Below are 13837 nucleotides of genomic sequence, written 5' to 3' on the forward strand. Positions count from 1 at the left end.
AATTACTTGACTTTTTTATCTTTAGCTGCTGATAAAACAAAGAAATAAATAAAGAGCTGCTTGGCTGATGGTCTGCGTACTATTTAACTGTTAAAATAACAGTTGCGGAAAGAGAAAATAACCATATTATGAATTTTAATTGGGATACAGAAAGCAGAATATAATATGAAATCTGTTTGTTTGGGTTATAGAAAGGTGAAGTACCGCCCCTTCCTGTGGACCACCATGGGACCTTACTTTGGAAAAAATATGAACGGTAGTCAACGGCGAGAGACAAATATTTTTTTGATCCTGTTTGAATTGCGCCATGAATCACACATATGATGTATGTCAATTTAAAAGATCATTTTACAAGTCACGAAAGTCGCGGTTTGTTGCAAAACTGTTGAAGTATCAGACTGTGAAAATACGTAATTAGAAAGACGACACACCCAAAAGTCTCGTAAGTGGCATCTCTCTCGCTGAAGCTACAATGTGTTTAATACTGGGATGTACTCACATGAGCAATGGGTCTCGCTCGTTCTTTCACTTCTGGCTGATAAAATGACCAGGAGTCGCTGGATAAAACACATCAGGTAAGATAACATTTTATTTGTGCGTGGAACATAACTACATGTAAAGTTAGCTAGCTAGCTAGTGTTGATGAGACGAGAGATGTAGTTCACTGAGCGGTTTCACACAAAACTAAATGATACAACGACAAGCTGAGACTTTCTTGACTTGCAAAATTATGTTTTAAATTGTCAAACATCATATGTGTGACATTCATGGCACAATTCAAACAGGATCAAAAAATTATTTGTATCTCGCCGTTGACTACTGTTCGTATTTTTTCCGAAGTAAGGCCCCATGGAGTCCACTAGAAGGGGAGGGACTTCGCCTCTCTATAGTCACAAAACAAAAACATAATTTGAATACTCAACCTTTAAGGTTCAAATATTCAATGGGAGAGAGGAAAACGCAAAGAATTAAAGAGTTTCAAATTATTTATGAACTGGAGGCCAACCAACATTGGAGGAAAATATTAGCTTATCAGTATCACAAATATATCAGTATATAGAAACTACAGTACAGAAATGCAAAATATGTTATTCAGAACCATAACTTTTTTTTTTTTTACCCTATTTGTATACTTATATATGCTCTAAAACACATTTTGGATGTAGGAGAGGGGGGATGGGGCTGTTATATTCAGCTAGACCCCAGAAATGCTGAGGCCATCTCCGATAACACCCTTTGGCAGGTTGTGGTGTGATAAATCACTTCAGCTGACCCAACAGGTCAGATATAATGATTCATTAGACTGCTGGTGATTCATTAAAGCATATTATGATTTATTAAACCATTTCATTTCACCCAAACTGATCAGATGAAATGATTTAGTACCCCTAACATTGCTATTATTATTATAACATTCTTACTAGTTAACGTGCATCTGTTTCCATTCAGCTTCATGTTAATTGTACTTAATATGCATGCCATAAATCCTTCATCAGAGCCACGGTCTGTAGGACAGATAATAATGCACACAGTGCACTTTCATAGACTAAGCTACTGGAATTACCCTGCACTATATTCACTTTTAACAGTCTCTTCTGCACTATATTCACTTTTTTAATAGTCATGTATCACAGCTGTTACCCTGCACTATATTCACTTTTAACAGTTTTCTTCATCTCCTTGTATTTTTTATATCTGGTATATTTTTTGTACTTTGCACTACTAACTCTCTGACTGCCTTTTTACTAAAATGTTTTACACTATGGAACTGTGATGCTGGAAACTTGAATTTCACTCGGGATCAATAAAGTTACTATCTATCTATCTATCTATCTATCTATCTAACATATGCCGAATTTCACTTTGTACACCAACAATTTTAGAAAAGTATTAAGATATGTTCCATAAAGCCTGTATGTTTGGCAATAAGCCAGGTAACTTAAAAATTGCCAGATTTTTGAATGGAATAAGGTTCCTCCCATACATAACAGCTACTACTGCGCATAACTCAGGTCAGATGTAATGATTCATTAGACTGCTGGTGATTCATTAAAGCACATTTTGATTTATTAAACCATTTTAGTACCCCTAACATTGGCATTCTTATTAAAACATTCTTACTAGTTAACTTTGCATCTGTTTCCATCCAGCTTGTTGCATGTTAATTGTACTTAATATGCATGCCATAAATCCTTCATCAGAGCCACTAACATATGCCGAATTTCACTTTGTACACCAACAATTTTAGAAAAGTATTAAGATATGTTCCATAAAGCCTGTATGTTTGGCAATAAGCCAGGTAACGTAAAATTGCCATATTTTTGAATGGAATAAGGATCCTCCCATACAGAACAGCTACTACTGCGCATAACTCAGCAGTAGTTTTGATTTGAACGCTCAAGACAGATAGGCACCTTTTTGTTAAAATAAGGTGTCTTTTGGACACTTTCAGCTGCCAAGAAATTTAGAAAAGTACTTGAGTATAAGCTCATTTTCGGCTCTGCCTCTCAGGGAAGCTGTGTGACATCTGAGCGGCCATATTGCAGAGAAAAGTTTAACTCCCTGTTCACCTTGTTTCTGTTGAACTCACAAAACCTCGGTTGGAAATTTTAACATTAAAAAGTCAGACTCAATTAAAAGCTTAAAACTTTACTTTCTGACTATGTTTAATCTCTAAACAGGCTGCTGGAGACGGTGGTCTACTCACCGGGACTATTTTCGGCAGGTATTCGTGGTTCAAATACCATCAACACTGAAACGTGTGACTTAAAAACCAAGTTTCTTCTCTCTTCAAATATCCGCTTCCTCTTTTCGCCGCTTCCTCGTTTCTTGTTTAAACAATATACGGTCCCGGTCCCGTTATTTATTCCCGTTGTAAACCATGTTTAACACCCTCCGTAACCCGCTACCGCTGCTCTGGTACCGGTTGTGATGAAGTGGACTATTTTTGAAAGAAGAAGTCACTCCTCTTCTTCGGTCGGTCCGTCCGTCCTGCCCCCTCCTCTCTCCGGTGACAGTGAGCCGTGTGTGCCACTGACACACACAAAAACAGCTAATTAACATTAGTCACTAAACATATTCCGGTAATAATAGTTTAAATCAGATTTTACAGTGACTAACTTAGTTTTAATGCCAAAAAGATTGGCGTTTAATTGAACCGTTACAACTTCCAACGGTTAACGTTCTCTCTTAAACGTCATAGCAACCGTTACCATAGACGACCGTTACATCCGAACAGTCGTCTAAAGATAAATGGATAGTTCAACTGCCATTTAAAGCTTGTTAAATTAGAAAGTATCGAAGTACATTTAGGGTACTCAAGTACTTTTATAGCCGAATTAAGTAATTATTTTACTACATTGAGAGCAGTGGTTAAAAGTAGGCTAACTAAACTACTTTCAGTGACAGTGAGCCCTGTGTGCCACTGACACACACAAAAACAGCTAATTAACATTAGTCACTAAACATATTCCGGTAATAATACAGTTTAAATCAGATTTTACAGTGACTAACTTAGTTTTAATGCCAAAAAGATTGGCGTTTAATTGAACCGTTACAACTTCCAACGGTTAACGTTCTCTCTTAAACGTCATAGCAACCGTTACCATAGACGACCGTTACATCCGAACAGTCGTCTAAAGATAAATGGATAGTTCAACTGCCATTTAAAGCTTGTTAAATTAGAAAGTATCGAAGTACATTTAGGGTACTCAAGTACTTTTATAGCCGAATTAAGTAATTATTTTACTACATTGAGATCAGTGGTTAAAAGTAGGCTAACTAAGTAACGTTAGGGTACATTTACTCAGATATTGTAGCCTAGCCTACAGTTTTGACATAGGCCTACTTTACATGCATAGGCTACTTTCGGTGACAGTGAGCCGTGTGTGCCAGTTGACACACACAAAACAGCTAATTAACATTAATCCATTAATCACTAAACATATTACGGTAATAATACAGTTTAAATCAGATTTTACAGTGACTAACTGCCAAAAAGATGGCGTTTAATTCGGTTAGTTGAACCATTATAACTTCCAACGGTTAACGTTCTCTCTTAAACGTCATAACAACCGTTACCATAGACGACCGTTACATCCGGAATAAAAATATAACTTTTATGCTAGTTTAATTTTATACTTAAACTTATACTCCATTCCTTAAAGGGAGAAGCTGTAACAGTATTGCCACCATGTCAGTCGACCTCTGCCTCTCTGTCTCTCTGTATTGTATTTGACAAACCTTCATTCTCCAGAGGTTGTGAAATTCACCAGCCCTGTGTGATTAAACCACACACACCGCTGTACTCTGCAGTGTTTTAGCCAGATTACAATGAAAATGAAACACTGACTATATTATATATTACTAACTAATTTGGACATGAATTAGCTGGATAGTTTCCCAAACAGAACAGGTGACAAGTTTGGACCATAACTACTCATCATTGGGAGATCAATTCCGGGTCTGAAAAGTGAGGCCAATGTTTAAGTGCCTTAAACTTGCATTCTTTCTAACAGCCAGCAGGGGGCGACTCCTCTGGTTGCAAAAAGAAGTCTGATTGTACAGAAGTCTATGAGAAAATGAGCCTACTTCTCACTTGATTTATTACCTTAGTAAACATTGTAAACATGAGTTTATGGTCTCAATTGCTAGTTTCAAGTCTTCTTCGATACAGCATGATGTTCATTTAGTAAATTATGGTCCCATTTAGAGTCAAATAGACCATAAAGTAGGGTATGCTTCAGGGCGTGGCTACTTTGTGATTGACAGGTTGCTACCACAGCGTTGTCTGGTCTGGGTGTTGTCCGTTTTTTCGTCTTACAACTTTAACCCTTTCAGTGTGTTTACAGTTTATGAAAGTTAATTATAACCTTTTTGGTCGCTTAAAAATGTATCTTATTCCGCATTTGGTTGTACTTAGCTCCACCCTCTCAGGGTCTCTTCTGGTTGCAAAAGACCAACCAACATGGCGACAACCAAATACCAAGATGGCGACGGTCAAAATGCCGAGCTCAAGGCTTCAAAACGGCAGTCCACAAACTAATTGGGTGACGTCACGGTGACTACGTCCACTTCTTATATACAGTCTATGAGTGAGACATACAGTATATATACTTATACCTTATCTACTGCTTTTGAGTAATACAACAGAAAGGGAGAAGTATTCAACATCCTGGTACGTCTTGATATCTGAAAGGGGAAGAGCCTTTTTAGGAAATTGTGGAAAAATGTGCAACTCACTCAAAAAAATATGCAACTCATTGAAATAATGTCCTCATTGGTTGCACGAGAGGAAATTGTTACGCAAAATCAGACGTATCCTGTGACTAAAACAGTTTCCCATCAACTCCATCTGTGTACAAATATGTTCAGTACGTGGTAATTTCATCACTTATTGCATTAACTTGACCAAATTACCAGTCTAGATAAGACCATTTTAAAAATGCTGTACATCTTATATATAACAATTATACTGAAATGACACAAATGTGTATACTGTAGTCGCTCCTCCTAAAGTCAGAGAAGTATCTAAGATATTAAAGAATAATACAATAATCAGAAATAAAATAGGAGATAGAAAATAGTAAGTAAAATACCGCTCCTTAAAATATCAGCAAATGTATTCATGTATAATAAATATATTCTCAATCTTATTTACTTATTTCAAGTGAAATCAAATTAAAGGAATAACAATTGACATCCATTACAACTTCAACTTCAGTATATTTATAGTGCAGCAGCATCACCCAAAGAGTCTCCACACACCCAAAAAAATTTCATACAACAACAAAGAAATTAAGAACATATTTCCAACACATACAAGATTCATAGATTTTTATATCAAAATATTGTGACTGACAGAAATTGTGTTTTAAAGGCTAATAGCAGCAGGTATTTATGATAGAGCTGTTGATACTGTACACATACGTGAACAGTTTCATGGCAAACCATTTCATCTTTTCAGTATTTCTTGTACAACTTTATTATTTTTAGGAAGGAAAAGTCTCTGATACATCACAGGACATTAAACATCTCCAGTGAAATCCATATAAATTTCATTTTAAAGCATCTATTCAACCACATTTACAATGTTGGAAGCAAAAATCAAGATATAACTTACACAACCAAAACAGCCAATGTACCATCTTAACCTCAAAACACAACAACAAAACTTACAGCACATAGCAACACAGGACTGCAGACATACAAGTGGACTTCCCTTTCTCATGTAAATCTGGCAAGAAAAAAGAGGGAAACCCTGTCCAGCGTCATGTTTACATTGCAGGATCAATGCTCAGTGACGCAAACACTCAGATATAAAAACGCTGCCAGCTGAAATCTCTACAGAATCTGATTTTCACATAGCAGCAGAGCTCTGGAGCATTATCTCATCTAATATTACAGTAAGAGTTGGAGTTCTTCTGGTGAGCAGTGGGAAGATGTGGACGCTTCAGGTGGTCGTCATCTGTTTTTTCCTTCAGGTAAGTAAACATATAATGGAAATTAAAATTACAATTTGTTTATCCTGGAACTCTGTAAAAATAAATTTGCTTTAAGCTTTAAATTATAAGACAGGGAAAGTTTATTCATGAATTTAAAGTGCTTTACAATTAAATAAATGTCTTTTCAGTGGAAATACAGTTTTATTTTTATTATTTTTTGTATACAAAAGGGCACAATTACATAAAAAGTGAAAGAATAATGATAAATCTTTCACTGTTTTGGATAAAGACTAACATATCAAGTATAAAACAGTGAGCGATTAAGTCTTCCATTAAAAAAGGCAACTTATATCAACAGGAAGTTAGTAAAGCTTTTGTGCTTTATTTGGGCTTGATATATAATCAAGAAGAGGAATCATTAATTGTCTTTGGTGTAAAGCATGCAGATTTTTTGTGAGGGCTCTTAACATTTCTTAATGAAATACTTTTCAATTTATTTTAATTATTTTCAATTTAGAAATGTTACATTAGGGATTACCAATGAATGAAAAGGCAAGGCAAGTTTATTTATATAGCACATTTCAGCAACAAATCAATTCAAAGTGCTTTAAGTAAAACATCAAAAGCATCAAGACAAAGTGCAAAAGAAATACATAATAGAAGGACATTAAAATAAGTACAGTTATGTATCTGTGTTGGTTGTTTATTTTTATGAAAATATTTGTTTTTCTGTATCTTTGTGTAAGACAAATAATTTGAATATAAAAAGTGCTTTACAAAAGGTTTAGAAATGCATCAGGAAAACATTTAAAGACATAAGTAGAATTAAATGTTACATAAAAAGTACTTGGTTTCAGTTGTGTTGAGTGCAGTTACAGAACAATAATGTGTAATACATTAAATAAAGATAAATTCATCAGTCAAAGGCAGTTAATTTCTTTGTTGTGAGGTGATAATTGTTGTCTGATTATGAGTCTGTATATATATTTACCAGCTCCAAAATCCAAATATTGGTGTTTATTATCTCAGAAAGTCACTGAAATTCGAAGTGCAGTAGAGTTTTCTTTCTGAAATTTCAGAAAATTCTTTTATTTTGAAAGTTCTTCAAATGAGCAAACATTACATCAAGTAAAAAAAGATGAATATACAACACAAAACTGAAAGAAAATCTGTAATTAAATGTAAGCACTGAGTGGTAACGGATCATTGCACTACTGTAAATTAAAATCATCCCCTTACATTTCTTAAATGTCCTCTCTCAGGTGCCGGGGTGTTTCCCATCATGCCTCATTACGGGCCCTGTCGCCAACTGTGGCTCCCAGAACCTCCGCCAGGTTCCTCCTCTGCCCCCCCACATCACCCACCTGTACCTGGAGATGAACCACATCGCTGAGATCAACTCCACCTCCCTGTCGGGGCTGGAGCAGCTGAAGGAGCTGGACCTCGGGCGACAGTACGTTCCTCTTGTGATCCGTAACGACGCCTTCAGCGGGCAGAGACGCCTGAGGAGGCTGGTGCTCGGCTTCAACGTCGGCCTCCAGCTGGAGCCGCAGGCGTTTACGGGACTGTCCGATTTGCAGAACCTCCACCTTGATTACTGTTTGCTTCAAGACTCCATCCTGAAGGAGGACTACCTGGAGCCGCTGACCTCTTTAGAGACTCTTGACCTCTTTGGTAACAAGATAAAGAGACTCCAGCCTGCGATGTTTTTCGCAAACATGACTAATTTGAACGTTTTGAATCTTAAGTTGAACCAAATTGACAAAATATGTCAGTCTGATCTGGTTGGTTTTCAGGGGAAGCACTTCCAGGTTCTGAACTTGGACTCTGTTCACCTTAAGGCCATGATTAACGAACGCTTTGACTGGCACAAATGTGGGAATCCTTTCAGAGGGATGTCCTTTCAGTCACTCGACCTGTCCAACAACGGGTTCAGTGTGGGCACATCTAAGCGTTTTTTCACAGCCATTAAGGGGACGAAGATAACGCATCTCAAACTGTCAGGACACATGGGTAAAGGCTTTTCATTCAATAACCTCCCTGATCCAGACCGTAGCACGTTTGAAGGCCTTAATGCTAGCTCAGTCCACACTTTGGACCTGTCTAAGAACAGGATATTTGCGTTGCAACAGGGGGTTTTCAGTCCGCTGAAAGACGTCGTAATCATTGACGTTTCCCAAAACAGACTGAATCAGATCCACAGGAACGCCTTCGAAGGTCTTCAGGGTCATTTAAGAATGCTCAACGTGTCACACAACCTGCTGGGGGAAATCCACTCTTACACGTTTGATTCCCTGACGGACCTGCGAGTGTTAGATTTGTCTTATAATCACATCGGTGCTCTGGGTTACGGCTCATTTAGTGGACTTACCAAATTAAAAGCGTTATATCTAACAGGAAACTCTCTGCGTGACCTTGGCTTCCCTGCATCTCTACCGAGTTTAGTTTATCTCCTGTTGGATGACAATAAACTGACGTCTGTGAGAAGTCTCGCACGCTTTGCCGGTAATGTTAAGCATCTGAACATTCAGGACAACAGATTAACAAACCTGGGGGACGTTTACATGTTTTTGTCTCAACTGAAAGGCCTCCACCATCTCGCCTACGGAGGAAACACAATCAGTTGGTGCACGCTCAGTGGACGAGTTGGTTTGAATAACGTTCAAACTCTGGATCTTCACAGCAGCTCGCTGCAGTCCATCTTGTCTCAGGGGAGATGTCTGAATCTGTTTGACAATCTCGGACATGTGATTGGTGTCGACTTGAGCTTCAACGCGCTGCAGTCTCTTCCTCAGGGTCTTTTTAAAGGTCTCACCTCAGTAGAGGCGATGGACCTGTCATCCAACAGCTTGACCTACCTCCAGCCTGACGTGTTACCCAGAAGTCTCAGAGTGCTCAACCTGTCCAACAACTTCGTAGCGTCCCCCGACCCCGCCGCTTTTCGCTCTCTCAGCTCCCTCGACCTGAGAATGAACCGATTTCACTGCGATTCAAACCTGAAGAGCTTCCTGAGTTGGATGAGCGAGACCAACGTGACCTTCCTGAGTCCCGTAGAGGAGCTCAGATGTGAATTTCCTTCTGGTTTCTATAATGTTCCTCTGTTAGATTTCTCTGCTCAGACCACACAGCAGAAAACCAGCAACTAAAAGTGACCAAATATGTTTGTTCTTTTGGGGGTGACACCTAGAAAATCATAAGGAATTAACCACAAGTGTCATGTAATGTTGATTTGAGTTTATCACATGATGTGTTCTCTGTATGATCTGAATTTGTAATAAATGCCAGATAATGTAATCTCAGAAAATAAATAAATAAATGTAAATAATAAAATTAAAAAATAAATAAATAAATAAAACAAGTATTTAATTTCCAAACAATATAATAAAATAGTATTTTTAAATTTGTAATTTCCATGATTTCATTAAGTGGAATATTAAATGAAATAAATGTATTACTTCATCGAACAACAACCACAGACAATTGTTACATTAAAGTCGGTTATGTGTTCAAAAATGGGTTTGTTTATATGGGCAGATTATTGGTGCATCCTCTTTTCTGTCCATTGTAGTGTCAGTGGAAGTAAAACAGTTAATTCAAAGTTTATCTGAGATAATATTTTCAGTCCTTTGGAGCTCAAAATACTTTTTTTATTTTGGCAAATACTTCACTCTCAGTAGATTTACTGTCATTTACAGGTGAAAATGAGCTTTGAGCTGGAACAGAGGCTGTATAATGAGACATCAGGATGTTCCCTCCTCTTCCAGCAGATGGCAGCATCATCCCAGTTAGTAACTGACTGTTCTCCTCAATCCTTCAGATGAAATGCTCTAAAACAATACCAACCAGACTTTACCCAGCTAGGATAAATGTGCAGCAATGCAGCATTTAGTTGCATAACCTCTGATAAATTAGAGAAAAACAGGGATCAATGATGCATCAAAATGATCTATTATAAACTGGATGAATAGGACTGATCAATGCTGAGGGGAGTTACTGTAAACAGGGAATGAAGTCAATAATGTTCAATTGTGAGGTGTTTTTGGAACAATAACAACACACTATCTTCTTTATTTTAATATCCAAGGCAGGATTCTGTATTGTAATTAATTCCATTATATTCTATTAATAGATCTTATTCTATGTTTAATGTTGTTTATCAAGTGATGTTAACTTGGAGTGAATTAAAAATGTGTCCTAATAAAGCTGCTCTCTGCTCATGAAATATTAAACGTCGACAGGCGGAGGGGGTGAAGAAGAAGAAGGAGAGACCTCTGTTACGCCTGGAAGTCAGCTGCTGATAAGAGTCAGACTGCATGAGTGAATTTATAGACATGTGTGTGTGTGTGTGTGTGTGTGTGTGTGTGTGTGTGTGTGTGTGTGTGTGTGTGTGTGTGTGTGTGTGTGTGTGTGTGTGTGTCTGTGTCACCTATGAATCATCACCAGACCTGATTAAGTGATATGTGTGTGTGTGTGTGTGTGTGTGTGTGTGTGTGTGTGTGTGTGTGTGTGTGTGTGTGTGTGTGTGTGTGAACGCTCGTTAAATCACAGACTTGTGAGTGTGTGTGTCCAAAATCTGTAAGATTACTCATCTGTTACTGATACACACTGTGAGTGTGTGTCAGACTAACTGGTCAAATGTCTGAATACTACAGTAACTGACTGCCTGACTGACTTGTAGTATATTTAAATTTAATTATTTTGCACCCCTTGCCTCAACACATCCAACCAGGGGACGCTGAGAATGAACAGACTGAAAACAACATATAAACTACAACAATGTTTTACTACCATTGTTTCATTTTCCTCCAAACAAACCATCAGAACATGTTTAAATATGCTAAAGTCACATCAAATGTAGCCTACTTATAATGGCATTAAAGCTGAAGTACGCGAGATTGGAGCAAATATGATTAAAAAAAAGTTATTTTTATAAAACGGTCGCTATATCGTGACAGCAGTACATGAAACAGGTAACCTGAAAAAAAATCATGTGCCTCTGTGTCCTCCGGTGCTCCTAACGGCATCTGCAAGATTTCAAAGACCGGAGGAAAACAAGCAATAAGAGCTGATCTGAGGTTCGCTGTCTATGAGAGCTAGCTGTCAATCACTCGCAAACTCCGACCAAACGGTCAAACTAGGCGGCGCTGATCAAATATGAATCAATATTATATTACCTTAATGCCTATTTCTCGCCTCAAATGTTTTCAGAATCATCTTGTAGTGCACGGTTTAGCTGTAAAATGAGAAAGTTTGTGAAATCTGGTGAAGGAACGCCAAATTCCGGTCACATGACCGGAGCACATTAAAGCATGTAAACATGTTGTAGTAGAAACCTAAAATACAAGATATGTCCCCTGCTAGCAAATGAGATCAATCATTAGTTGCAGTACTATGTACTACTACTATGTACTATACTCCATAGGTCATTTTGTCTTTTGATTTACCTTTATATTGTACTATATAGATATAGAGCCTTAATAAGGAATAATCTTAAATTATGGTTGTTTTGGGATCAGAAAGTTATGGTTATTCCATTGAATTATTGTAATAATGCAGATTTCTTTGTGCATGTAGGTTTCCCACAATGTCGTAACAGTACGTGATTAATAACCCATAACTTCCTACTTATTGTTAATATGTTTTGCAGCATGTATTGATTGTGTGTGGCTGTTAGCTGGTGGTTATACTGTGATTTTGTATTGTATTATAAATGTTGCATGTAATGTGGACCGCAGGAAGAACAGCTTCTACTCCAACGAGGATCCTAATAAAACAAAATTAAATATTACTGCTCTTGAGGGAAATATATCTCTCACACACACATAATAACCTGAAACAAATCTTTATCTATTGATTAGATTTGAAGAGCTTTTTAAACATGATAGATGGACCAGCAGGCGCCTGTGACAGCGTCTTTATTTGATTTTTTTTCCAGCCAGACATGAGCTCAGCTCGACCGGCCCACCATGTTACATACATACATATTGATACACCCCCCTCTCCATCCCCTCCATCTCTCATCCCAACACCCATTGCAGGTTACCGGCAGGTTACCATGGAAACAGGCTCAGTATCCACCTCCTCCACAGTCACTTCCTGATTGTCTTTGGATCCCTGCATCCATCCATCCGTCCCTCCCCCCTTCGTCTTCCATCGGCATCCTACCTCCATTTCCTCCTCCTCTTCCTCCCCCACAGCCCTCAAACTCTCATTTATACAATATTTTACAGCCCTGACACAGACGAGAAATGTACATGAATGATTTTACTGACTAATAAGACAAAATGTTTATAAATTAGCAACATTTAGAGGCAACATAGAGTGGAAAACAGATGTTTGTTTTCTAAATTATTTGAACAAATCATCGTATCTTCCCTAAAATTTAGATCATAATTCATGGATATTTTGAGGCAGATGCTGCGAATGAACCAATGTATCCCCCGTTTTCAGTGCTGCAGACGCCAATGTTTCAAAATTTTTTGCTTGATTATCAATATTTTAATACGTTTACCTGATGAAAATCACCCTGAAATGTGGCCTTATAATGCTTAAAACATTTCCAGATAAACGTACATCTCTTCCATTGGCGATGAATCTTCAGTTGCATGTATTTCAACCTCCACTAGACACATTTAAAGTCACATTTCATTTTTTTTTTTTTTTTTCAAAACAACAAACTGGGTCAATTATGTACCCAGAAGCCGATGACTAAACACATAAAACCCTCAGTGTGCATCTGTAAATGGTTGAGACAGAGAAGGAAGTAGGTTAACACAGAAAACAGCTTCTGACTAAAATTTGTACCATAGAAAGTACTTTTTCGCCATTTTGATCCTTTTTGTCTCATTTTGTTTATATTACTGATTGTTATATTAGCTGAGAACGAGTGTAAATAGAGCCTTTTCTGAAGCAATTTTTTAGGTCAAAATGTTAAAAAAAAATCTGTCTCTAGCTTCTCAAATACGAGGATTTGCTGATTTTCTCAGTTTTATATCAAAATCTTTGGGTTTTGGACTGTTGGTCGAACAAAACAAGCAATTTTAAGACATCACGTTGTGCTCTGGGAACTTGTGATAGGCATTTTTACAATTTTTCATTTTTAGATCAAATAATTGTTAGTAAATTTGTTTATATTTTCAGCACTAGAACGAGCAAGTTGCAGTAAATGTCACATAACTTTAAAATGCTTTGGCACTGACATCTCAGAGACGTTTTGTGAATTTCCACAAGCACATTTCTGACACTTTATCAGCTCTAATCAATGGTGTGGTTCCATGTTTGGTCAACATCATGTATCAAGTATTGTAATGAAAACTAACCAGATCTGCAGCAGGTTGGAAATAAATGTTGATATAAAGGACCGCTCTGGGCTCTATCAGGGGGTTCAGCTGCAA

The 13837-nt window shown here is 37.5% G+C and overlaps 2 protein-coding genes across 22 annotated transcripts in view; one reads left to right on the plus strand and one right to left on the minus strand.

Moving 5' to 3' along the window:
* Nucleotides 1-3081, minus strand: part of dtnba (dystrobrevin, beta a) — a 46783-nt gene extending 43702 nt beyond the window's left edge. For 9 of the 21 annotated variants that reach the window (XR_012591333.1, XR_012591331.1, XR_012591332.1 and 6 more), the window contains exon 1: nucleotides 2708-3078. The gene's annotated coding sequence lies outside the window, so the exon portion shown is untranslated. Of the gene's footprint in view, nucleotides 1-2707 lie in introns of all 21 variants that reach the window. The other 12 variants (XM_074615001.1, XM_074614999.1, XM_074615002.1 and 9 more) reach the window with 4 other exon arrangements.
* Nucleotides 3082-6326: 3245 nt separating this feature from the next.
* LOC141755784 (toll-like receptor 5) lies at nucleotides 6327-9797 on the plus strand. The gene is made up of 2 exons (XM_074614987.1): nucleotides 6327-6482; nucleotides 7706-9797. Exons 1-2 carry the CDS (start codon nucleotides 6441-6443, stop codon nucleotides 9587-9589), a joined length of 1926 nt encoding a protein of 641 aa, XP_074471088.1. The 5' UTR covers nucleotides 6327-6440; the 3' UTR covers nucleotides 9590-9797.
* The last annotated feature ends 4040 nt before the right edge of the window (nucleotides 9798-13837 follow it).

The sequence above is a fragment of the Sebastes fasciatus genome, chromosome 18 (genome assembly GCF_043250625.1).
Source record: "Sebastes fasciatus isolate fSebFas1 chromosome 18, fSebFas1.pri, whole genome shotgun sequence".
NCBI classification, from domain to species: Eukaryota; Metazoa; Chordata; class Actinopteri; order Perciformes; family Sebastidae; genus Sebastes; species Sebastes fasciatus.